This window comes from Boleophthalmus pectinirostris, unplaced genomic scaffold (assembly GCF_026225935.1).
Source record: "Boleophthalmus pectinirostris isolate CB_2022bp ecotype Guang Dong unplaced genomic scaffold, ASM2622593v1 HiC_scaffold_13, whole genome shotgun sequence".
Lineage (NCBI taxonomy): Eukaryota > Metazoa > Chordata > Actinopteri > Gobiiformes > Gobiidae > Boleophthalmus > Boleophthalmus pectinirostris.
In genome coordinates, this window is record NW_026571036.1 from 19,285,669 (window position 1) to 19,310,557 (window position 24,889).

Consider the following 24,889-nt stretch of genomic DNA (forward strand, 5'->3'; position numbering starts at 1 on the left):
CTGTGGAACTTCAGCCTGAATATGTCAAAGCATTCGTGTCCCAGAGCACTGAAGGGCCAAACCAAGGATTACTCCAGACTGCGACCGGCACTATTTATTTTACAGCATTTACAAAATGACACTCTTGTTTATTTGATTCAGTATGAAATGAAGGTTATGCTTTAAAACATAAAGCCAATGAGAAGCCTGAAAGGGTAAATGATCTGAGCACTGAAACAACACACCCATGCTTAGGTTACAGCTTGCATCTCTGCAGTAACAGGACACTGCGGTGTGAGACGGCCCATACTGAACTGGTGTTTTGATTCTAAAATGGCATAGCACACACACAGATTATGAATTTGCATTTTGTGAAAAATTCTTCAACCGCTGAACCTGAATCTAAAGAAGTGATAAAAGTTCATTATCAGATATTGCCATAATTCTGTTTGCTTGTCACTTTTTGGCATGTTGTATACAGTTTATGCATGAAATTTCTTACTGTCACAAGTGCGTAGGTGTTCTGTAGGTGTTCAGTGAATAGGTGTTCTGGGAGCCCATAACTGTTTATTACAAAAATGTATATGAAAGTGCCCATTTTGACAGGGTTTTCAGTAGAGATACTATGACTACACCAAGACATCATGCATAAAAACTACAGCCTCAGCACAGTCATTCATAATAAGCTATTTAAGCTCCATCCCCAGAAGGCCAGGGATTCAGACATTCTCACATGCAAGCCCCTAAGCACCCCCCACAGAATTCAAACTATGAGAACTAGCGCTGTCCCCAGGTCCTTATGTAACACTGGATAACCCAGAGGAAAAACAAGGACTACAGACAGACTGGCCATGTCATCTGGCAAACAGATGACTCATATTTACCCAGTATGGATTTAATCATAGTCACACCTCATTGAACACTTAATATAATCTCTTGACTGTTACAAGATGATTGACAGTTCCTTCTTTTGCCCTTTTGCAGGTGGCTGTAAACAGTATCAGCTCCTTGTTTAAATATTATATAGCAGGAAAACATACTTTTACTTTAAAGGTAGCAGCGGAATTTGTATCTTGTCAGATATGTCATTATTGCAAATGAAAATTTTAAATTGAAATGAAGGAGTGATTCCTGTTTACTTATCAAAATGTTAGATTTTTCCATATAGAAATTATACGTTAACACACTAACTTTGGATACTGGTAGGCTAAAATCCAATCAAATGCACACAAAAAAACAAAAAAAACATCTGATTGCAGAACATTTGTTTCTTTGCAGAGTTTATCACCTAAATACTTAAATACTGTGACATCAATTATATTTGATTGTGATATATTGTTCAGCCCTACATCCTAGCAAGAATCCAAAATTACTTGAAGAGTCTGTAATTGCCATCAGTGCTGCTAGCAGAGTGAGAAGCGTCGTGAGTTAATGTTCATCTTGGTGACCCCAATGAGGCGCAGGGGGGCAGATAGTGCCAGTCCCGGAGTCACTGGGCACTCGCACAGAAGGTCCGACAGCTCATCTCTCTCTTCCAGGCTGTAGGTGGCATCATTGAGCATTCGTCGGTGAAGGTGGCAGGCCTGCTCGATCTTCAGCTTGTTTATGTCTCCTCTGAGCTTCATGAGCTGCCTGGCCAACTGCTGATCCTGCACACGCATGTCAGTCTGCAAAAGAGAAACTCTGCTATTAGATGATGAGAATATGTATTCTTTTCAATGCACACATATAAAATTACCAAAAATTACACTTTTTAGACGTTTTATTCAAGTGATCTCTTTTTATTCACCTTCATTTTGTAGGCCCTTGCAACTAGAGTCAGAATAAACATTCTTCAGAAGTAAAAATGCCACTAACTATTGAACAAAAAAAGTCATTTGTTTTATTTTTGCCCTGCTGTTGACAAAAATAATTTACATGACAACATATAGCGTTTTCATTTCTGCTAATTCAGAATCCTGTTATGTATTAATGGTTACATAGCCCTATTAAATCTGTCTAGGCCTCTTTGCACTCAGTCTAAGCTGATGAGGCATGATTAAATGACTGGTGTAAGTAACAGAGCAGCTTAAAAACAATTACACTAAAACAAACTACAGATGCAATTTCTTAAATCTTAATAAATTTCGCTCAGTAGGATTATCATCTCTCCTAGTTGGACATGAACAGCAATTCAATCCTAATTGGGAGGACATTATATGCAATGATAAAAATTTGTGTTGTCACAATACTAAAAATGAAAACTGGATTTTAATAAAGGATAATGCTTGATAGTCAGTGATACCACAATGATAAAAAAACAGACTTTTACACAATAGAAATTTTCTATTAAAATAATTAATTTAATAATTAGATTTTTTAAATATTACGATGTGGTCTTGTACTAGCTCAGACATAGATCAAAACAATTGTAAAACTCAGAAAAGGCCAAATTTGTCCTATTTATAGATTTCTTTATTCCTATCCAGTATCGATACTTGAAATTTGCTTAAAGTTTTAATATATTTTAGTAGCCTACTGATTAATCTCTTGTTACCAATTTTTATGACAACCTTTATAGGCGCATGCGATCTAAAGCTCCATATAAACTGACCTTCAATATTCACATATATGGCCTTACCAGTTCTCTCCTGAGGTAATCTAGAGCCTCATCGATGTTGCTGTATCCCTGCAGTACATCCGAAGACAGTGAATTCTCCTTCTGCACCAAACCATCATCCACTGGGAATTGCTCATATCCTGTCCTTAATTCCCCAATGATATCTTTTGCAGTCAATCTTTCTTTCCATTCCAGGTAAGAAGGTCTCCTAGTCTGCAGGTTCAGTTTCTGTGTCAGCGCCTTTAAACTGTCGAGATGGTCGTCTGAGTCAAAATCCTCTATGCTTTCTGCTTCTTCCATGGCATCATCTGTCACCACTGTGATCTGGGGAACTGAAGGGGCATCCATGACTTTTCAAATTGAAATCATGGATTTACTAGCTTCTTTCTGTGAAGAGATAAAGTCAATGTGAAAAATGCACATAAGGTGTAGCGAACTAAGGGTAACAAGCCTGAGTTTTGAGCCTGAGCAAAATGGAGAGGACTGGCACATAGATCTTAACAAAGGCTATGCACAAACATGTACTGGTGAAGCTAAAAACAATAAATGTATTTCAAGCAACATCTCAGATAACATTTTTTTCATTCTGATCATTAATTTGCATACTGATTTCACTTTTTTATGCAGATCCCTGTGGCTATTTTAAAATTAATCTCAGCTTAGAATGGTCACAAACACAGTACACTGCTGGCTTGTCACCTTAACCAAAATAACGGACAAATGCAGACTATGTAAATATGAAAGAAAACCTTAGTAATTAACCTTCATTGAATTTTGAGGTGAAGTAACTAACCACAATAGCTACTCCACAATAGGTAGAGCAGCAGTGAAGCCATCGCCCTTGTACAGTAATGAGAGAAACCTGACTGTGCACAACAGGGAATGGATCTCCATATTCGTTAAAGGAATCCAGTTTGTCTCCAGGGGCCGCATTGTCACAGACGAAAAGTGACTGAGCAGGAAAATCTATGCTCCATGCATTTTTAAACACTTTGTACATGCCATTATGTTGACTCAGGATGTGGTAAGATATTAGATAATGAAGTTAATAAAAAACATTTTGTTGGATTTCAGAAACCCAACTGCAGCCCGTACAAAGGAAAACAAATATTGAGTTATATTTGGCAACTAAGTAAGAAATGTTAAACCTATTATAACTAGACTAATGCTCGTTTGTTTGTGTTTTGTCCTGATGATTCTCCTTTACACAACAAAAATGTACGCCTTTCTGATAGAATTTCTGGGTAGTGTTTCACAACTGCTGAGAGTAACACTAGAAACAGAAGTAAAGGAACTTAGAAAGGAAAAATGGTCATTGAAGACAGAGGTGTAGTGTTGTTGGGAGCACGGTTAAGCCTGGGCTCCTCAACATTGACAGATTATATGACATTTTAGTGTCAATACCATGCAAAATTATCAAGCACCACATAAGCTTAATTTTAACATAACTAGCTTTTTTTTTTTATAAATCAATGAACATGCTTTAAAGTAAGTCTTTACAAAACAACTTGTTTACAGTTTTTGTTCTATATAAGAGGGTACAATGTATTTGGGTCTACTGCATAGCCTATTTCGTTCTTGTTCCAGTGCATTCTAAATTTACCGCTATTACTGTGCATGGGAAATGTTTAAAAATATAAGCAACTAATTTCAATTAGTATGACTATAAACTAGAACCAAAGCGTTAATTGATCATTTGAAGCACTGATGCAAAGACAGCCTATTTATTCTGAGCTAAAGTAAGTAGCACTTCTTCTGCCTTTTATGGACTAATTTAATTCTGACACATAAACCACACAGATACCAACAGAGCTGAGGAAATTTTGCCAGTTGCGTAAATAGGGAAAAACCCGAGAAACGAGTATATTGTACACCTATAGAGTTGTTTACGCACCTTGCTGGCCAGTTTGAAGATGTCCAAGTGTTTCCGCCCTGGTGCACCCTCGACTCGTGGCCCTGGGCTCTCGCCACCTCGTGCGTAAAAAAGGGTCCGGTTAAAGGAGGAGTGGCGTGGAGAGCGTGCGTCAGGTTTAGGTTGCTTGGAAACGTCCCAGAGATGTGTGACACTTCCTTATAAAAAATCAAGATAAATCAAGCAAGAAGAATGTTTTTCTTCTTGTTCTGTTTATTATCACGTAGAAACACACGACCATAATAGCTAAATATTATTTATACAAAAAAAATGCTATAGAGTATTGTGACCAAATTGTTACAGCAAACAACACAATAAAATAATAGGGTCTGAGAAATCTGTAGTGCTTTAAGTATACATTTGAAACTATTTAATACACACAAACCTGTTGTCTTAGGTGACTGTCTAATCTAAAGCAACATTGAAAAACACAATTATGAATGGTCCAGACTAATTGAAAATATTGATGAATTTTGGCAGATCATCAGCGACTGTAAAGTTATGTTTTTATAAGGCCTTATCTAGAAAATAGAGACAACACAAACAAAACTTAATTAAAAAGACATAAATTACAATATCATAAATTAAAATAAGCGCTTTGCAGTGACATAAAAAAACTACTTTTTGGCAATTAACTAAAAATAACACATACATAACTGCTGATACATAATAATTAGGTCCCTGAATGTGCAGATTTGCTAGTATGGAGCCTTATAGAGTAAGTTCTTCGATATCATCATCAAATGAGGTAATAGCACAGATGGCTGGTTTTGTCTCTGCGATTTGGATTGTACTTTTGGATGCTGTTGGGGGAGTGTGCGACCCTGAGTGCAAACTGTGCATCATTTCCCTTCTGGATCTGAGGCCATTTGAGCTGGGAGGACTACTGAGAAGGTCTGTGTTGTTGTTCTTCACACTGTCAGTTGTGGCTATGTTACCAAAGAGCTGCTGCATAAGACTGGACTTTCTGTCTTTCTCCATTTTTTTCATAATATCCTTCTCTTTCTCTGTGTCTGTTTTCTTGATGCTAAAAACTCCTATAGCCTCGAGTGCAGATCCCTTGTCCTCTTTGGGTGGAGTCGGAGGTAAGTTAGAAATTCCCCGAGAGGCTGTGTGTCCAAATGAGGGAGCGTAGTTTCCAAAAGCCAAGTCGTCAGATGATGTTTGAGTTCGGAATGCTCTTCTGCCCAAACCAGTTGTAACACCTCCGCTCTCTCTCTCTGCTTTCTTCCTCACCCCTTCTCTACTTTCACGCCCGGCATTAGGCTGATTGTCCATCTGTGTAAGGGTAAAAATTGAAGTGCTTGGACCTCTCTGCTCAGAAATATTTGTCAGTTTTGGTTCATTAAAAATAGAGTAATTTGTGGGTTGATTTTGTTGGTCTATTTCACGCATCTTGGCCAGGAGATGCTCTTTCTTGCGATATGCTTCCTCTGCTGCTTGCTGATTGGTCAGAGTCTCCTGGTTCAACCTCTGAACTTCTTCCTGTACATGACCAGGTCTAGGACTTTTCTCCTCCACCTTCTGGTCAAAGGGACTTGCTACATCCCCATTCAGTTCCTTTTTCCACTCTGTAAATACATCGGTATAGTATGGTATGTAATAGTTAATGTGTTACATCATTTAAATAATAGTTTGTCTTACCTTCTTTTAATGTCTTTTGGGTCTCATCATTTAGATTAGACTCATGACTCAACTGCTGTTTGTAATTTGCCTCTTGATCTTGGGCCTTTACCTGTACTTGTACTTCTGTCTGGCCCTGGTTTGATTGTTTGTGCTGGCTTTGTAGATCTTTGTTAAGCTCCTATGAAATAATATCAAAATAAGATAAACCATAAGTCATACAAAATAAATTATTGATTAGAATTCAGTGTCAGTTTACCTTGAGTGACAAATATTCATCGTATTCATTGGCATCAGTGATAGCAGGGGGAGGCGTGGGGAAACCCAAACTAGATAACTCTTGTCTATCTTCAGTCTGCACTGCTACTGTGCTCATTCTACTCAAGACTACATTTAGGAAAACACAAGCAACTTTAAATAACAAGTCTGAACCATAGAGAATCTAAATGCACAGATAGCTGATAGACTTACATTTCCGTTTGGTGCCACTCTCCATTTCTTTCCTTTGCGAGAGTTTTAACATGCGATTAGCATAAATGTTCTTAGCATCAAGTTCTCTATCTTTTTCCTTATAATAAAAAAAAATTATTGATTATTAGAAAATGCAATTGTTAAAATAGGCAAAAATGCAATCACATATTACAATGCCAGTTGTGTGTCACCTTGAGTTTGTTGGTCAGTCGTTCCAGCTCTTCTTGAAGAGTCCTGATTTCTTCCTGAGCGATAACGGCCTTCTTTTTCTCTGACATGAGCTGTCTCTGGAAGCTGCCAGCGCTCAGCTCAACACTTCGCTCAAGCTCCTTTAAATACAGAGACAGACAATGATGCATTTACCAAAAGGTAAAATTTATTAGAACAATCAATATATTTATGAGAAATCTATAGAAAAAAACAATACTTTTATTTTGCGTTCAGCTTCCTGTCTTAGTCCTTTCTCCTCATCAAGTTTGCGAGTAAGCTCGTCCCTCTGTCCCAAATCTCGCTGGTTAACCAGTTTCTTTAGTCGCGCCACAGTGGCCTGACTCCTCAGGAGCTGCTCCTCACTGTCCTTCAAACGGCGCTCCACTGTGCGCTCCCGCTCCTGAGTGCGTCTGAGCCGCTCACGCAACACATGCACCTCGTTGGAATGTCGGGAAATCAGCTGTGAAATCTCACTCTCTGTGTCATCATAACGGTGTAAAGCCTTCTCTTGACGGAGCTGGAGCTATAATGTAAAAAATGAAGGAAACTCCATTTAAAACATAATGTAAATGACAGTTCACTAAAACTGTGAAGTTAATTTGGTTTATGTAGACCTGTCTGAGTACTCGGTTTTCTTTTTGCAGTTCTTTGGTGTGTTGTTGAAGCTCAGCAAGGGCATTACGTAGTTCATTAATCTTTAGAAGACGGGCAGAGAGCATTCGTTTTGTGACGAGGTCCAGATCTTTGGATGGAGACGCTTCTTTGCTTTGTGAATGTACTCCTCTACGAAGCTGCTGAGACCCAGACTGCCTACCAGCTCGCTGAGGCCGTGGGGCTCCTTTGTGCCCCACTCCACCTGAGAAACATAGACTTTTACATAATGATTACTTTAATATGAACTTTACCAGCATATTAAACTATGCCTAAACAAAAAATACCCAACAATACCCTTTTATATGTTAGATTTTTTTTTTTTTTAAACCACAGAACTAATACTAAGAAGATGTCAAATAATAAGTTAGCACATAAAGAGCAATAAATTACAAATTACAATTTAATAATTTGAAATACCTGTCTTATAGGGAGGGCTACTCAACACCCTTTTGGCTGGTTTTCTTTGTGGGGTTGGAGATGGAGAGTGGGACCGTGAGTATGGTGAGAGAGATTGCTCTGATGGAGAATCATAATCGTCTGAGTAATACGACTTCTTACTTCTTCTGCTGTCTTCATCTGATATTTTGTCTCGGTCTGGGTCTGAATGGTAAATCCGTGTTTTTGAACGGCTGTCAAATTCTTGTTTTTCTTCTTCATTCCTGAGCTTGTAATTTTTGACAGAATGTGAATCTTTCTTTGTACTATGTGTAGACTGGCGACTCACAGCCCTGTTGTCTTCATCTGGATCAGGCAAGTTTTCAGACTCCATGTTATTACTGAACATTCTATGTAGAAAACAAAATAGTTAATAATTCATAATTGTTAAAACAAATTGTTGAATCACACAAAAATGTCCAAAATAAAAGTAGACAAACACACTTTTTCTAATCATTAATAAACACTAGAGGTAATTTGTTTTGACTTATTATTGTATGGTCACTACACAACAGAATTCATTAGGTAAAATTTTCCATAGGACTCAAGACTCTTAATTATATCATTCATTATTACAAACCTCGCTGTCTCTAGACAGACCTCTGTCCCCAAGTGTTCAAGTCATTATACAAAAGCACACGAGCACACCACTACTAGACAATGTTTACATCATTTCAAAAAGTAAATTGTACATACTTTTCTACTTCTTCTACTACTACTGCACTCTCTTCTCTTGCTAGTTATATAGATATACTTAAGCAAAAGTATTCGCTGTCGAATTATATAAACAAAACAACTTTAAGTAAGGCAAGCATCATCTTGCATCTAACAGCTCTTCAGCTGCGGCGTGACAGATAGGATTAAAGAAGGCCATCTGTATTTGACAGGTCTGATTTCGTGTTCGCTTTAGAGTAAGAGCAATAAAAAGCATACTTCATTGCGCAGCGCTTCCAAAAACAACCTTCAGCTAACGTTAACTGATTTAATAAATAGCCACGACGATGCCAAGTAATTAGATTTTATGTAAGCAAATTGTAGGTGCAACATGAGCCTAACTAGCTTTACAATCAACAGGTGTTTAAGGGTGACGTGTTTCTTAAGAGTCAAAAAGCTCACATTTCACCGCAAAGATTGTTAATAAACGTCTGACTTTAAACATCTACATTGATTATCCAACGACAAATAAATAACAACAATAGTTTGTCGACTAAAAGCTAAGCTGCAGCTAGCGGTTAGCATTACGGAATGAATAGCTTCGTAGCTACCTTATGAAAGGGTGTCATCATCATTGAAAACAGGAACAGTATTTTAAATAAGAAGCTATTTAGCTGTAAAAGCAGTCGTTGGCAGCATGAATCGACCAGCTTTCTGATGTTGTGGTGATTTTAGTTGCACGCCTTCAGTCGAGCCACTGACGCTCTGGCTGTACCATGGCAACAGCAGCCCGTTGGACGATACCATTGTTCAACTTCAAAACGCGCTGTAAAAACTGCACACTGCAACGAAATAAAGCTTTTAATTATTAGACTAAATTTTTAAACGTTAAATGTTTTTTATTTTTACAAAGAATATAAATAAATCAAAACTAAAAGCACAAACACAAATGACCTCACCCACACCGAATTGTCTTTGCTTTACTCTCCTGTGCCACAGAGAGGAGCTGTTGGAGATGGAGCAGTTTTCCATGCTTCCACTTTTTATATATAAACTGGGATTTTATCATATATTGTATACATTGACTTAATATTGATACTACCTTTTGACAGAGTCATAAAACTTCTTATTGTAATTTTATACTCTATCATATTATTCATTAATAAGATTAAGTAAAAAGCTATCAAGTTGACTAAAATAATAGCAATCTCTTTTAAACACAACGAAATATTGTGTGTGGTGGTAAATATTTAACAAATGAAATCATACTATTAGAAATTATTTTTGAATTGTTTAATGTTTCAAAATTTTGGGGCTGGCAAACATAATTAAGTGAACAATTTGCGTTTGATTGACGCGTTTTATTAAGAAATGACTCGACCGGAAGTTGGGCGTTTTGCATCTGTGCTGAGTTAATCAAGATTTAATTTATATATTCGAGATGCGTCTCTTGAAAGTAGGTAGGGGATAACGCGCACAATTGTTTGTACGAAAAGACTCCAGAATACTGGGGCACTCTGGCACTTTGGGATAAAATGGTAGTAAAGGTTTACGTCGCATCTTCAACTGGCTCTGTCGCGGTAAGTGGCAAACGCCGAAATGCATTTGTTTGAGATGTTGACATTTGTACAGAAGTGGCTTTGAGGGGCAGCAACGTAGAAAAGTACTAAGCATTTGTCAGGTTAAAATATTAGTCTAAAAATAATCCGAAGTGCACTTTTCACTCTGATTAGGCTAGAACTGTTACTTCAAAAGGTCAGTGTAACAGCAACAGTTTTAGTATTATTCACGGCATGCCGTTTTTTGTTTTTTTTTTCACGCCTAGTTTACAGTGCAAGAGTTCATCTCTGTATGTATTAGGCTGCAGTAGATGCACTCAGAGAAGAAAAAGTGTGCGCAAAAATGGTTATCAGAACTCCTGAGCAAATACCTAAAGTCTTAGGTAATGGCTGGAATGAGTAATTTAAAAATCTATTTCTGTTATTGTTGGAGTCTGCACAATTCTCATTATTCACAAGTTATTTTTAGTCTTATGACAAGCTGACCATTTCGGCGAGATTTGAAGCCTGTGTGTTATCTGGCTCATGTGAATGTAATTGAATTGCTGTAGCCTACAATTGGGTTACATGTGATTGAATAAAGAGGTGACATAATAGGGCTTCATAGAAGACATGTGTGTTCAAGGAAAGTACAGTGAACAATTGACTATGTAGTCCCGAAATGGGCAGCTCAAAACAAAAGCTTAGTGGAGCAGAATAACAGGACCAAATGAGATGCAGGAAGGTTTATCCTTCTCATTATCTGTGTCATTCAAGAGCCATGCATATATTTAGCTGTCCATATGACATTTTCTTTTAGGAAATAGGGGATCAATTTGTCTCATTTGGCGTTTCTCTATAAATCAGTTAGTGTTTAACCTTTAATTGTCGTGTGTATTCATTAAAAAAAAGTTTTTATAAGCCCACTTTAGTTTGAGGATTAGGATTTCATGGTTGCCTGAAAGTTAATCCTTATATTTAGAATGATTGTTTTTGTGTGTGTGTGTGTGTGTGTGTGTGTGTGTTGGTGAATTGAGTCTATGTAATCCACTGTATCCATGCTTTGATGCACAGTAGTGTCTCTCACTCTCAGTGTGGGCCACCTCTTTCATTATTTACACCATAGGTTCTTCTCTGTCATTTGGTTGCACTCAAATAATACTGTTTAAGCAAATGGGTTTATGATATTGACATAGTTCATAGTTCATTATTTTATTTCCTGTAGCCATGTACAATTTAAACCATCTATCTGAACAACCCTGTATTGTTTGTGATACAATAGGGCCATTGTGCTACCCAATCCCCATCATGATTACACTACATACAGACACTTTAATTATGTTTAGGGGTTTTAAGAAGCAACACTTTGAAAACTGGGAGAAGGACTCACTGAAATCATTGATCAATTATTAAATAGAACAACTTACATTTACAAACACCAAATGTACTATATTGACTGTGTTACAAATATGCTGCATTTTTCCATTATAAGCTGTCCATGGGAGTTTTGGCTTCTATAAATAACATTCACAATCACACAATCGTAGAGGATCCCACAGGGAGTTGCAGTAACCGAGCACTGATCTGGGAATACTTACTTTGTTCTTTCAAGGAATGGATTTCCTCCTTTATTCATGATTTAATGCACCAGTGATGATGCATTAATCAATCAGTGAAGATGATAAAATGCTAATTCATGTTGAGGCCAGGCTGACATGAACAACCAAACTAGTTTTCTGGTCTTTTTTTCTGCCACCGGAAATTAGGGGGGAAAAGTATGCAAAACTACATAAATTAAAAAGTTTAGATGTAGCATGTTCTGAAATAGACACATTCTTTTTTTAGCTTTTCAGTTCATACTTCAGTCTTCTCAAATGTTGATGCTACTGACCATGTTTAAAATAAGAAACTTTTATAACAATTATGTACCTTTCAAAATTTACTCTGACTCTGCAAAATCTGCATGTTGATCTAGTAACCCTTTGAACATTTATAGTAACATATAAATAACAAGCAAGATCTAGTGGACAGCAATGTCACGGAAATTATTCATATACCCCAGGCCTGAATAATAGTGATATGCAACATGCCTAAATCCTAAATGTCCTTGTGTCCTCAGATAAAAAAACATCAGCAGGATGTGGTAGGCTTTCTTGAGGCCAATCGGATCAACTTTCAGGAGGTAGACATCACAATGTTGGAAAAAGAGAGATTGTGGATGTACAACAACATTCCCAAAGACCGGCAGCCGGAGAAGGGAAGACCTGTGCCTCCACAGATCTTCAATGAGGATCGATACTGTGGGGTGAGGGTTTTTGTATTCTAGGATTGTATTGTCTTTATATAAACAAAAGATTATTTTATATGCATTATCCTCAAATGACCTAGTGGAACTCCTCTCTCTGCAATACAATACAATGCCAGCAGATGCCTATCATACAAACAAACCAACTGCAGACAGCTTTTTTGCTTTGTATGTACTTGTATGAAGCAAAATATAACACTTATGGTCATGTTGTTTGGTCAGGCTCAAATTCACACTTCTCCTTCTGGATCCCAAGTAACAGGTTATGGTCCTGGCAAAACAAAATATACTATCATTGCTATTGCACAGATGAATCTGATAACAGCTGAATAAAATACTGGGGTAAAATGTTCTGATGGGCCTTAGTTATGCCTCAGTCAGATTGCATGCTTCACTGTAATCCTGATGTAATCCAGTTTCATGAACGTACAGATAATCTGCTCTGCCAGTTGTTACTCTCACTGACCAAGGTAAACCAATGTCACTGCTAGTGCATTGAACATGGAAGCACAATCACTTGGGTCATGTATTAAATAGGAACATGCTGCATTATGCAAAAATAATGTCCTCCGTTTGCAGGACTATGAAGACTTCTTCCAGTCCAAGGAAAACAACACAGTGTTTGTATTTTTGGGCCTCAAGTCAAAACCCTCCATAAAAGTAAGGAGTAATTTTATTTCATGTTACAGTCATGCTGGCCTCTCGTTCAAAACTTGCCATGCCATTTCTTTCTGTCTCATATAAATACAAGCCTTTCTATGTAATATAATGCATATGTATTTTTTCCAGGATTCTGAGTCCTGAAACATATGGATGATTTGTACAAATACCTTAAGAAGCCATGGACTCTACCTGTGTTGCATTAGCATATCAAACTTTTCATGTATGCTCTTTTTGTGCACATATTGCCAAACACCAAAACTCTGTGTGATCCTGCTCTTTATCTTCTGACCAGAGAGCCAAGAATTTGTGCTTTTGTGTTTTTAACTGCACCAACTGCACCACAGCTGTTCCAGTCAGAAGTCTTACTGAATAAGAGTTGATTTCTGGATACTATATCTTTATATTAAAAGTAATATATTTATACTTGTACTTGTAAGTAGAATTACAATCACAAATTGCTATGAAATTCACGCTTGGTTAGATTTATTTTGGATCTAGTCTGTATGATTTAGATAAAAAGAAAGCTACAAAAGAAACATACATGTTTTTTACACTTTGCTATCTACTAATTACACTTTGTTGGAGAATAAAACCTTAGATTCCAACATTATTTATGTTATTTCCAGCAATTAATGAAAATAACAACTGTTACTCAATTGATTTTAGTTTTCAAGTAATAAAATTGGCTATATCTTGTTAGTTTAACCTTAATTTAGTTCAATGTTGTTTTTGTTTTTTATCTCAACACCTAACTGGTCTTCTGTTTCTGTATATGTCCTAATTTCACTCAGATTGAAAAGTAAAATATTATCCTTTAGTTTAGGGTGCAATTCTGATGTGTTGTCGACATACCCGTCTGTCCTGATTTGGACTGAAGTGGGAGGCAAAAAATCAATACAATTGTTTACCAGGCCAGTATACAGTTTTAATTATACAATATTTTACTATTAAGATTTGCCATTTACAGTTAAATTAAATGGGTCAAATGTTCTCCAGAAGGGGCAGTTTTGTTTGTTCTTGTGAAATTTGGACTTTTCCATCTCAAACCGTTGGATCTGTTTGTGACTGCGTAAGAATATGCTTTCTTCTGTTGTTTTAATGATTGATCACAGAGTCAACAAGTGTCCCATTTGCAGTCCATTTCCCAGCACTCGTTTTTTCTTGAACATGTCCGCTCAACTCATATGAATTCTATAATGTTTGAATGAATTTAATTTGAGCATTATTATTTTAGTCATGTGATGGTTGTTGTATTGCTGTTTTTCTGAAACCAACAACTTTTAAAAAGCTGATATTGGTGGTTGTAAGCTTCAACATGATCTTCCCTTCGTCTGAAAAGAGCATATTTTATTGGTTTATTGGTGAGTTTTTTTTATTTTATTTTCATGTTCTTTTAAAGAAATGCTACAAACCAACAAATAGTTTACATGGAAAGTGGCACTTTTGGTGTTTAGTTGAAATTACCTCAAATGTTTGTGGGAGATGTATTTTCATCTGGCCTTGTTCTTGTCACTTTTGTTTTGATTGGTTATATGTACAGTATATGAATTGAGTTGGTGTGAAATTAATGTTTTGTGTTCTTTTAGGTTTTCTAAGTCTGCCACTAGTTGCAGGTAAGTAGTGCTAAAAATGTTTTAGCTTATTGTATGGACTTTTGGATACAGTTAATTGGGTTCTTGTGTTTAGAGTGTAACAAAATCCGGCTGGTGGGTCCTTCAAGATGCTCTGGCAGAGTGGAGGTCTTCCATCAGGACAGCTGGGGTACCGTGTGTGACGACAATTGGGGCCTGTCCAATGCAGAGGTGGTGTGTCGTGAGGTGAGCTGTGGAACGGTGGTGGAAGCCAAGACCGTGGCCTTCTTTGGGCAGGGGAAAGACCAGATCTGGCTGGATGATGTGCATTGTACGGGACATGAGCTTTCTCTCATGAAGTGTCGACACAGACCTTTTGGGGAAAACAACTGTGGCCATGGAGAGGATGCAGGGGTCATATGTTCAGGTACATTCAGCAAATAAGTAAAATAACTGAAAGTCAAGTTACAGTTTTGTGCATTATCAATGTAATCCTCAGCCACACCAAGTGGTGCAAGCCACTTTTAGCTCCAGCTGCTCTAGAGGTTATTAATTGACTAATCAGTGTCTTACCCAAGAACACATGTTAAGGATTTGAACCACATAAAGAAAAATTCTAGTCAGTCTATCAGCAAAGTGTCACTGAATACATTGAATACATAATGATCTATAATGTTAATATGTGCAATAGAGGATGCACTACTAATGCTCAGTGTCCATCAACTAACTTTCTGCTAAATGCTTGCAGAAAATTTGCGACTGCTGAATGGTAGTGACAGTTGTCGTGGCCGAGTGGAACTCTATCGTAACGGACATTGGAAGAGAGTGTGCTCAACACAGTGGGGGGAGAAGGAGGCAAGTATCATCTGCCAGGAGCTGCACTGTGGTCTTCCTGATCTTTCTCAAACTGGAAAGCTTCTTTTTGGAGCTGCAGCCAGAGAAGGTGGAGTCAAAACAAGCTGTGCAGGAAATGAGACCTCTTTCTCCAAGTGTGGTCATGAAGAATTGCGGGAAGTCTGTGTGGATGCTACTGTTGTCTGCTCAAGTAAGTCATTTTTATTAAATACAGTGATACACATTCACTTAAGTATTTTCTGAGTGCGTCATGTGAGATACCTTTGAATGTTCTTTCCTTAAATGTCACAGATAATAAACCAATCCGAGTGGTCAATGGAACCACCAGGTGCTCAGGTCGAGTGGAGATCTACCATGCTGGACAGTGGGGCACCATTTGTGATGACCACTGGGGTATGCACGAGGCCAATGTAGCCTGCCGCCAGTTAAACTGTGGAAATGCAGTGGCAGTCAAATACAAAGCGTTTTATGGCATGGGCACTGACCAGGTTTGGATGGACGATATTGACTGCACCGGGAGGGAGAATGCTCTGGCTGAGTGTCCACACAGAGGCTTTGGGGACAGTGACTGTGACCACAATGAAGATGCAGGTCTAGTATGCTCAGGTGCGTGTCATTAGGTTTTGTGCTAAATATGAGCTGTGGTAACTGAAAATGTAATAGTGTAATAGTAATCCTCTATTTTATGCCCAAATAATAAACAATTAGCAAACAATGCTGCAGACTTGTTTGTCCATTCATTATGTAAACCAAAGCCGAAGTAGAAATATGGAACAGATGGGCTCAAACATATAGTCTAATACTGTCTCATTTGTGCTTTTCTCTTCTAGAGTCAGTTAGGCTGATCAACGGCACTGACCGCTGTTCTGGCAGATTGGAGGTTTTTCATAATGGTCAATGGAGCAAGATCTGCAACACTAACTGGGGCATGGATCAAGCTAAGATAGTGTGCAGGGAAATTGAATGTGGAGCCCCTCAACAGCTTCATGAAACTCTGAATTTTGGTGACAGCGGAGCACAAAGAGGTTACACAGCCAGCTGCTCTGGAAGTGTAGACTCAATCTCTCAGTGCAGAATACAGGAGAACAGAGGGTCGTGTGATGGAGTTTTTTTGTCATGTGCAGGCAAGTGTGAAATTGAAAGTGAATATTGTTTTGGATTTTTCTGAAAATGTGAATTGTCTTTCCTGTAGCACACTGGCTTCTTTCTTGTTAGATGCATGTGTGACTATAATTTGCCCGTATTAGGAGGAATGGGTTTCTTAAGCATAATGGGTAACACTTACATCTAAATAGCCAAAGAATGTAGAAAGACCTAATTCATAATGAACATAAATTCATTAAAATGATTCAGGCTAAATCGGTCAGGCTTAATTAATTCCCTAACCCTTTTATTAAGTAGGCCTAGTTACTAAGCCTTGTGAAACTATTTGTTTGTTGTGGGTTAAGTCTCTTCTCATGCTTTATTAAGGTTAATTAAGGTGTAGCTATAATCAAGTATAACCGCATAATGTGTACTAGGCAGTAATTATCACAATTGTCTTTATGAAGATGTGCAGCCTCTGAGGCTGGTCAATGGCACTGATCGCTGCTCTGGTCGAGTAGAGATGCTTCATGACGGTCAGTGGGGGACTGTGTGTGATGACATGTGGGACATCCATGAGGCTGAGGTGGTGTGCCGAGCCATGGACTGTGGCTCTGCTCAGACTGTCAAAACCAGTGCTTTCTTCGGCCAGGGCCACGGGAACATCTGGCTCGATGACATGAACTGTTTGGGGAATGAGTCTTCTCTTCTGCACTGTCAGCACCCTTCTTTTGGAGAAAATAACTGTGGCCATGGGGAAGACGCTGGTGTAATCTGCTCAGGTAGGCTTACTGTTTGGGCATTAAAAAAAACAGCCTGCCTACCTTCTTAATTAATTAGTGACTTTGGTGGCAAAATTGACAAAGCAATTAATAATGCATACCGTAAAGTTAAACTGCAGTATTCTCAGCAGCCACCACCCCTCCCACTATATGAAAACATTTCTAAGTCAAGATGAGGCTACTTATTTACTTTACTTATTTTAAAAATAAACTAAAATTTTGAATTTTGTCAGAACTGCAAAAAAAAAAATAGTCCAGTATCTTAGCCAGTAATATTCCTATTCTACTCCATCTGGTGGTTGACTTGTTGTTATAACATTTGTTTTTGTCTTTCTAGCAAATATCCGACTGAACAATGGGACAGATCTGTGCTCTGGCCGAGTGGAGATCTACCATAATGAGATGTGGTCCGCTGCTGTGAATGTAAACTGGGGAATGACTGAAGCTACAGTGATTTGTAGAGAGATGAGCTGTGGAGATGCTGTGTCTGTGTCAGAGTCTGGGTCTCACAATGGGCTGCTGGGAGGTGTCAAAGTCAGCTGCAGTGGCAGAGAGAGCATTATCACTCAGTGCTCACTCCAACAGTACACCAGGACCGGCAGCGGCCATCTTGGACAGGCCTCTGTAGTTTGTTCAGGTAAGTGTATTCTCCATAGAGCATAATAGTGGTAATAGTGAAGGTATTGTAGGGCCACTCCACATATATGACATATAGCAATAATTCCCCCAAAAAAAATAAAAAAAATAAAAATGTACTGCCAACTGTGCCTTTCTGTTGAAGCCTGACTGTAATTGATGTCTAGTTGATACCAACCGTCAAATCTTCTCTTAAATTGAACTTAAATCCAATTATTTGTTTCATGTATGATGTTTTGTCAGACATATGAGCAATGTATTATGTAGTGTAGTGAGTATATGCGGTACAGTGGTACTCATATTCTGTATAACTTTCAGGTGATGTAAAATTACTGGATGGGCCCAATCGCTGCGCTGGCAGAGTGGAGGTGTACAACAAAGGCCAGTGGGGTAGTGTGTGCGGGGAGTCGTGGGACTTGAATGATGCCTCAGTGGTGTGCCAGCAGCTGAAGTGTGGGAATGAGCACAGCATCAGCACCAGTTCAAACTACGGGCCTGGGTCAGGGCGGGTCTGGGTGGATCAGATCGAGTGCAGCGGACGAGAGACGGCCATATCACAATGTCCACAAAGGCCATTTGTAGACAGGACCTGCAACATCACCTCACTAGCTGGAGTTGTTTGTTCTGGTATGTCTGAGCTATATCTGTCATTATTAAAAATAGTTGGCTTAGCTTTATTATGGAAAAAAAAGGATGATGTGAGGTCTGTCACCTGCCTAGAATCATATAGTTTTATGGCATGAAAAAGTTAAAGGTCAGATCTGTAGAGAGGAAAACCTGCTCAAAGTACCAGAATGCATGTTTTTAGGTATTTAGAACGATTAAATGACCTGTTATTGAATAAAATAAAGATAGAAGTTTAATACCAAATTCCTGGCATCTCCATAGGGACAAGCAGGTGGTGGAGCCTCCACTAAAAGGTCCCATAGTGTGCCTTTAAATTTCTTATTTAGTTTTAACTACATATGCATTACATTACACACAGGGCCTATCTGGCTGAAAAATGTCTCATGTTGAAGATATTTATAACATGGAATTTTTTTGATTCTACAGACAGTTTGAATGTTCGTTTGGCTGAAGGAAGTGACTCTTGCTCTGGGAGGGTGGAGGTATTGTCTGGTGAAGTTTGGGCCACCGTCTGTGATGCAGATTGGACGCTTGAGAAAGCAGAGGTGGTGTGTGAGATCATAGAGTGTGGAAATGCCATTAGCGCACCCGGTGGAGCACACTTTAACCCTGGAACAGGGCTGGTAATAGACAGCAGCAACACATGTTTTACCAACAGGGCTACTCTACAGCATTGTGCTAAAAACGGCTTCAAAACATCTACGTGTGCACATGAGAGAGATGCTGGAGTTGTTTGTGCAGGTATAGAAAGTTTATTTATTTATTCATTTTTATTACAATAATACAATGCAAGCCATAGTAGTATTGACATACTAACATACATCCAATATGAAAAAATTAAATGTATTAATTAAACGTAAAATACACAGTTGCACTTTTTCTGCAGATGGATAACATGTAATTATCGAATTTTTTAAAAATATGATTATATATTGCATTAAAGGTTTTGACCAGAACTTAATTTCTTCTGCAGCTACAATTCGACTCGTGGGTGGCTCAAACTCCTGCTCTGGGCGAGTGGAGGTCTTACACAAAGGCCAGTGGGGAACAGTATGTGACGATGACTGGTCATTATCCAACGCTAAAGTTGTTTGCCAACAGTTGGGCTGTGGCCAGGAACTGTCTGCTCCCACCAGTGCCCACTTTGGGAGAGGTGAGGGTCCAATATGGCTGGACAATGTGGAATGCACCGGCGAAGAAGTAGCTCTGTCACAGTGTAAACATCCAAATTATGGAATAAACAACTGCGGCCACAGCGAAGATGCAAGTGTCATCTGTTTTGGTAAGATGCCAATAAGCCATTTTGTTTCACTGACATCAAAACGGCTCAAAAACGGTTTTCATTTGTAGATTCAGGTTCAGGTATATTTTCAAGTTTTTGTGGTTGTAGAGCTTGGATATTCACTTTTTTTCCACGTATAATGAAAAGAGACTAAGTGCCTTAGATTAGTCTACTCTATTACACATTGTCCTATCAACAATAATGGTATAAGAAATTGTGTTTTATGTTTAGTCAATTCAGTTAGAGTCCTACGTTTTATTTTCACATTTTGTTATTTTGATATTTTAGTTTGTTCAAATACATTTTTGTATGAAATCAGTTGTGATGATGATTTTGTAGTAGTATGGGTTTTTCTGCAGTATTTAATTCAATGATTTTGCAATATATTGTCTTCTGTTGAAAGCACTGAACATATTTTCTTCTAGGTGCTCTCAGTAAACCACAGTTAACCCTGAGTACCGGTCCAGAGGTGAACTGGGGCGACCGAGTGGAGTTCACCTGCACTGTGATGACAGAACAGCTTGGTGGGACATTTGTATTGAGCAACAGCCAAGGATCTCTGAAAATGGAAAGGTTTTCTGAAGGAGAAGCTGCAGTCTTTGTCTTTCCTAAGGTCAACTTCACTCAAAAGGGCTCCTACTTCTGCGAATTTAAGAAGAAAGTACAAAGTCAAGTCTTCAGTTTCCCTCAGTCAAATGTTGTTGATTTGTCTGTTAAAAGTAAATAACTTGGTATTGATTGATTTCATTATTGAATATGTAATGCTACAAGTAAAATAACTATTTTTGTCCTAACAGTGAAACTGGAAAAACCCAGTATCACCCTGACCTCCCCTCATGCCATGTTGATCTACAGCCCTGACAAGTTAACGGTCAAAAAGGGGGACAGCTTTTTTATCACTTGCTCTGTGCATTCTACCTATCCTGGAGGCTACTTTTATCTCACCAAGTCTAACACCAGCAGAAGTGAACCCAAAGCAGCGTTTGGCCACTCTATATTTTACATGGCCAATTTTGAATTCCCATCAATACAGTATGAGCACCAAGGACTGTATAGCTGCATATATGCCTTGAACATCTCGTCACAATCTTTCTGTTCGGATGCATCCAAAACTATTCAAGTCACTGTGGTTGGTGAGTGCCTAATGTTGAATATTATATAGCCTAGTATTTCTGTTTCTACATATTTAATAGTTATATCTTTTTTGACAGATGGGTCCTCGTCCTCCACTGTCTCTGGTATTATTGCTGGTGTAGTGGTATTGGTGATTGTATTGGTCATCGGTTACATGCTCTGGAGGAGGAGGAGATGGGGTGCCGGTAGGTGAAAAAATATCTTCTTTTGATATCATCTGTGTAGAAGATGTGAATGAGTTAGGTCTGTGCTTCCCAAACTGGTACTGGCTTCACTGGTTGTATTAATAGTTCACTGTGCAATATTCCTGATAGACAGTTCACAACCAGTTTGTCTCCATGGAGATACCATGGCATTGTCTGGGATGTTTCACAGTATGGCATTTAACTAATCTATCTTGCATTTATTCAATTTCAGATGATTTTCTTGCTAATCAGTACCTTCAAAACACACATTCTCATCTGTAATTTGTAGAGGAGGCATTTCCATAAAGATGTTTATTACCATAAAATATAACATTCCGTTTCCAGGAAAAGTTGTAATATCTGCGTGGAGACAAATTCACTTCAGCATGCTTGTATAAGATCTCATTTAAAATCACTTTTATCCCCGTGCAGTCCTGTTAGTTGAGGGTTGTTTCTATTAAGACCTGATCTTAAGAACTTAAAGCTTCCCTCATGTTTCAAGTGCAAATATGCATACTCTTTGTGCCTGCCCCTAGCCTAGATAAATCGCAGCTTCATTTTTTTATACCAGTTTTTAAAACAATCTGTGTGTTCAGGTACCATGGTGACCTTTAGTAACAGGTTGGATGGAGCAATACAACAAAATATGGATGAGAGAAAGAACAGACCTTTAGATGACAGGTATATTTTCACTAATGTTGTGAAATATTAAATATTGTTATATTATTAAACCAATTACATGTGCAATGGTTACAGCAGAGTCCACGGGGCCCAGACTCGCCATGAATTCAGTCGTGTTTTGGAAGATAAAAGTGAAGATGTGAACTTGGATAACACTGTTGAGGGAGTCCATGAGGATTTAGCTGGTAGAGTCTGCTATGAGCTCGAACCACTTGTTACACCATAAGTCTTCATTGGAAACAAGCCAGTACATTAAAATTGAATATAAAAAAAGCTACAGCTAAATTTTCATATGTACTAATGACACATATGATGCTGAATTGCTCCAGAAATTATTAATAAAAAATATCTATTCAGCTGAAATTGGCTGTATCACAGGCTAATAATAATTGTGTAATAAACAGCAATTTTAACGTATGCTTTTTATCGATATTTGCATATGAAGAAAACTTGTCAAGAGGACACTATGCTGTTATACAAGCTTTGTTTTGAATCCCTTTTTTTTTATACAAAAAATATTCTACTATTATAATTTTAATATATTATAATATTAATATTATACACACTTTTAATTTACATTGGTTTAAACAAGTGCAATGGCTTTATGTAAATCTCAGTAAGTACATTTTTACTTTATCAGCATTTTATAATGATTATATTTCATGAATAAAGTTTATTAATATCAGTCTTGAAACTCCCTGTGATTTTGCAATGTTGTGTGTATGCGCATGCGTGGAGAAACAAGCTCCAACTGGAACCCCTGTTATTGGAGGGGTGTGGCTGCTTCCCAGGCAAGCAGAAAACCATGTCCAAACCTGCTCACCTGGTCTGTCACTGACACATTCCTCCTTCACTATTACACCTAAAACAACAGTCACTTGAGTCATTCTCCTCTTCCCAAGTGTGGATCTGTGTTTACTTTTGTAGATTAATATGGCCCTTGTGTTGTATTACTCCAGTGTCAGTGGAAATACAGAGGTAAGTGTAATGTGTTTTTATGATTTGAGTCTTCTTATTTAGCCTCCACTCTCTCTATATGTGTACTTATAGCAATACAGCTCTGAATGATATTGTACTTTCTCCAGATGAAGAAAAGACAAGAAAAGATGATCATGGTCCTTACCGCTAAAAAAATTGATTTTAGGGCTGTGGATATTTCTCAGAATTCTGACGATAAAGACTTAATGAGAAAGCTTGTGGGCGATCCCAAAGCTCTACCACCTCAAATCTGCAGAGGTGACTCCTACTGTGGGGTAAGTATCAGACTTTAACCCTCACACTCTCCTCGGGGTCACATAGACCCGAAAATGGTTTTATTTATCTCCATTTGCTGTCTGTAAATTTGCCTGTTTATCTGTTGTAAGTTACATTAGATCTCTTTAGCTGGTGACATTGCGGAAATATCAAAATCATTACTTCACATGTTATTACATGTTATCATTATATTTTGTGGCTTTCAATTGGATTATAATGGGCATAATATCCTAATGTCCTTCTGTGAAGTGTTTTCTCAGAGTCTACTGATGATGGTAATAGCCTTATACAGCCCACATCTGTAAATATTTTACTAATGTAAACAAACAGTATACCTTAATAATCAGTAAGCAGCCTATACATTAGATATTTAAAACTGGTACTCAAATCAAACTAACTTGGCCTATTGTCTACATATGCTTCACAAATAACCTATATATCTTTTGTAATTTTCAGTAACCTTATTCCCCATTTCTTTTTTTTCCCTGCTAGGACTTCACAGCATTTGAAAATGCAATAGAAGAAGAACGTCTGGAAGCCTTTCTTAAAATGTGAAATTCATTGTACTTTGTTTTCCAAAGACAACAGTTACTGACACATGGTGTTTTGGAGCATCTTGGGCATATGAATGCACAACACACCAAAAATAAAATCTTATTATGTAGGCTAATGTGTGTTATATTTTTTATATATTTTTACTGTCCAAGTTCTGTGATTGGAATAAAGTAGGTGTAGGAGTAGGAGTAAGGTGATTGCAGTTAGCAAAAAGTAGGACACCTTTGAGGGCAAAAAAATGGCAGTTTGTAGTTTGTAACGTTGGTGAATTTAATGTATTACTTAACATTAAATGTATGACGATATGTGCATCAAGGAGTCTGAGGTCCTCCCCAGGGGAATTTTGGACAAACTGTACAATGTACTGTATGTCATTGCATTTTAGAGGTTTATGTGGTCATAGCTCAATAATATGTCTATATTTATTTTTATCATGAGTTTATTTTCCTAATAGAGTCCATGTCCCCTTTTCCTGCTCTGATAGAACCACTGGCTGTTGGTCTATAGAGGGCGCAAGTGCGCCGCACTCCCTAATTTGACCTAGATAAAAAAAATAAAAATTATAAAGTCGTTATTTTGTATTAGGCTATGTGTTTAATATTTTGATTAAAGTTTATCGTGTATCTGCATAGAGATATTTTTATCGTGTTAAATGTACTCTTATCACTTTATTTGAGTCGTGTTTGGCATTTGAGTGCACTGGGTCGGGATCCTAACAGCACCCTGGGAGCCAGCTCAACTCAAACCACTATATTATTTGTCTGAACAATATTAATTCCTGTTTCTGCAGAAAAAGCACACGTTTCATGACAAAAATAAACCTGAGTGACCCAAAGCTAATTCAGGCCTAAAGTTTAAGATAAACTTTGTGCGCTCGCGGTGAGTCTGAGAAAGCCAGAGCAACGGAGCAACGACACCACAGAAAATGTGCTCCAAGTGTGACTTTTTTTTTAATGATCTGACTAAACGAGAGAGGAGCCACAGCGCGCACTTGCAGAGTTTGATTTGGGCCACGGTACTTTTCCGCTCATTCTGACCTGAGGAGCGAGAGGAAAGGTACGACTTCCCCCTCCTCTCCTGTTCGCTCCCCTTCCTCTCCTCTTCTCCCCGTTCTCTCCTGTTCTCCCCCTCCTCTCCTCTTCTCCTCCTCCTCTCATGTTCTCCCCCTCCTCTCCTCTTCTCCCCCTCCTCTCCCCGTCGC

At 38.2% G+C, this 24,889-nt stretch overlaps 5 protein-coding genes across 8 annotated transcripts; 3 read left to right on the plus strand and 2 right to left on the minus strand.

The window, feature by feature from the left end:
* Positions 1-86: 86 nt before the first annotated feature.
* On the minus strand, positions 87-4,587 carry fam167ab (family with sequence similarity 167 member Ab). The gene is made up of 3 exons (XM_020920379.2): positions 4,473-4,587; positions 2,600-2,965; positions 87-1,646 (listed from the first exon to the last, which is right to left on the minus strand). The coding sequence occupies exons 2-3, from the start codon at positions 2,924-2,926 to the stop codon at positions 1,383-1,385; spliced, it is 591 nt and encodes a 196-aa protein (XP_020776038.1). The 5' UTR covers positions 2,927-2,965; positions 4,473-4,587; the 3' UTR covers positions 87-1,382.
* A 105-nt stretch (positions 4,588-4,692) lies between these two features.
* On the minus strand, positions 4,693-9,442 carry lca5 (lebercilin LCA5). 3 transcript variants are annotated; one of them, XM_055149224.1, is made up of 9 exons: positions 8,580-8,630; positions 7,866-8,233; positions 7,409-7,650; positions 7,012-7,317; positions 6,776-6,913; positions 6,585-6,681; positions 6,373-6,500; positions 6,135-6,294; positions 4,693-6,061 (listed from the first exon to the last, which is right to left on the minus strand). In XM_055149224.1, exons 2-9 carry the CDS (start codon positions 8,230-8,232, stop codon positions 5,202-5,204), a joined length of 2,298 nt encoding a protein of 765 aa, XP_055005199.1. In that variant the 5' UTR covers position 8,233; positions 8,580-8,630; the 3' UTR covers positions 4,693-5,201. The 3 variants fall into 3 exon arrangements, with proteins under 3 accessions (XP_055005199.1, XP_020775007.2, XP_055005200.1); XM_020919348.2 differs by lacking the exon at positions 8,580-8,630 and adding an exon at positions 9,149-9,442 and having other exon boundaries at positions 4,695-6,061; XM_055149225.1 differs by lacking the exon at positions 8,580-8,630 and having other exon boundaries at positions 4,700-6,061; positions 7,409-7,664; positions 7,866-7,963.
* A 403-nt stretch (positions 9,443-9,845) lies between these two features.
* sh3bgrl2 (SH3 domain binding glutamate-rich protein like 2) lies at positions 9,846-13,754 on the plus strand. Its single transcript, XM_020919095.2, has 4 exons — positions 9,846-10,117; positions 12,195-12,380; positions 12,960-13,040; positions 13,170-13,754. Exons 1-4 carry the CDS (start codon positions 10,073-10,075, stop codon positions 13,182-13,184), a joined length of 327 nt encoding a protein of 108 aa, XP_020774754.1. The 5' UTR covers positions 9,846-10,072; the 3' UTR covers positions 13,185-13,754.
* Positions 13,755-13,986: 232 nt separating this feature from the next.
* LOC110156859 (deleted in malignant brain tumors 1 protein-like) lies at positions 13,987-22,284 on the plus strand. 2 transcript variants are annotated; one of them, XM_055149223.1, is made up of 16 exons: positions 13,987-14,404; positions 14,630-14,656; positions 14,730-15,041; positions 15,363-15,659; positions 15,761-16,075; positions 16,300-16,593; positions 17,020-17,334; positions 17,672-17,971; positions 18,289-18,597; positions 19,024-19,338; positions 19,571-19,879; positions 20,305-20,598; positions 20,677-21,012; positions 21,091-21,198; positions 21,795-21,879; positions 21,958-22,284. In XM_055149223.1, exons 1-16 carry the CDS (start codon positions 14,359-14,361, stop codon positions 22,103-22,105), a joined length of 3,810 nt encoding a protein of 1,269 aa, XP_055005198.1. In that variant the 5' UTR covers positions 13,987-14,358; the 3' UTR covers positions 22,106-22,284. The 2 variants fall into 2 exon arrangements, with proteins under 2 accessions (XP_055005198.1, XP_020776760.2); XM_020921101.2 differs by having other exon boundaries at positions 13,997-14,404; positions 21,955-22,282.
* Positions 22,285-22,667: 383 nt separating this feature from the next.
* Positions 22,668-23,803, plus strand: zgc:153284 (uncharacterized protein LOC751696 homolog). Its single transcript, XM_020921119.2, has 3 exons — positions 22,668-22,857; positions 22,965-23,132; positions 23,626-23,803. The coding sequence occupies exons 1-3, from the start codon at positions 22,813-22,815 to the stop codon at positions 23,686-23,688; spliced, it is 276 nt and encodes a 91-aa protein (XP_020776778.1). The 5' UTR covers positions 22,668-22,812; the 3' UTR covers positions 23,689-23,803.
* The last annotated feature ends 1,086 nt before the right edge of the window (positions 23,804-24,889 follow it).

Bases quoted from the DNA above. Each gene is read 5' to 3' on its own strand.
- fam167ab (XM_020920379.2), bottom strand. From the start codon at position 2,926: ATGGATGCCCCTTCAGTTCCCCAGATCACAGTGGTGACAGATGATGCC. The intron at 1,647-2,599 runs GTAAGGCCATAT...TCTCTTTTGCAG, and splicing joins ATTACCTCAGGAGAGAACTG to ACTGACATGCGTGTGCAGGA.
- lca5 (XM_055149224.1), bottom strand. From the start codon at position 8,232: ATGTTCAGTAATAACATGGAGTCTGAAAACTTGCCTGATCCAGATGAA. The intron at 7,651-7,865 runs GTATTTCAAATT...TATGTTTCTCAG, and splicing joins TAGCCCTCCCTATAAGACAG to GTGGAGTGGGGCACAAAGGA. The intron at 6,682-6,775 runs GTGACACACAAC...TTTTATTATAAG, and splicing joins GACTGACCAACAAACTCAAG to GAAAAAGATAGAGAACTTGA.
- sh3bgrl2 (XM_020919095.2), top strand. From the start codon at position 10,073: ATGGTAGTAAAGGTTTACGTCGCATCTTCAACTGGCTCTGTCGCG. The intron at 10,118-12,194 runs GTAAGTGGCAAA...TTGTGTCCTCAG, and splicing joins CTTCAACTGGCTCTGTCGCG to ATAAAAAAACATCAGCAGGA. The intron at 12,381-12,959 runs GTGAGGGTTTTT...CTCCGTTTGCAG, and splicing joins ATGAGGATCGATACTGTGGG to GACTATGAAGACTTCTTCCA.
- LOC110156859 (XM_020921101.2), top strand. From the start codon at position 14,359: ATGATCTTCCCTTCGTCTGAAAAGAGCATATTTTATTGGTTTATTG. The intron at 18,598-19,023 runs GTATGTCTGAGC...TTGATTCTACAG, and splicing joins AGCTGGAGTTGTTTGTTCTG to ACAGTTTGAATGTTCGTTTG. The intron at 19,880-20,304 runs GTAAGATGCCAA...ATTTTCTTCTAG, and splicing joins TGCAAGTGTCATCTGTTTTG to GTGCTCTCAGTAAACCACAG.
- zgc:153284 (XM_020921119.2), top strand. From the start codon at position 22,813: ATGGCCCTTGTGTTGTATTACTCCAGTGTCAGTGGAAATACAGAG. The intron at 22,858-22,964 runs GTAAGTGTAATG...TACTTTCTCCAG, and splicing joins GTGTCAGTGGAAATACAGAG to ATGAAGAAAAGACAAGAAAA. The intron at 23,133-23,625 runs GTAAGTATCAGA...TTTCCCTGCTAG, and splicing joins GAGGTGACTCCTACTGTGGG to GACTTCACAGCATTTGAAAA.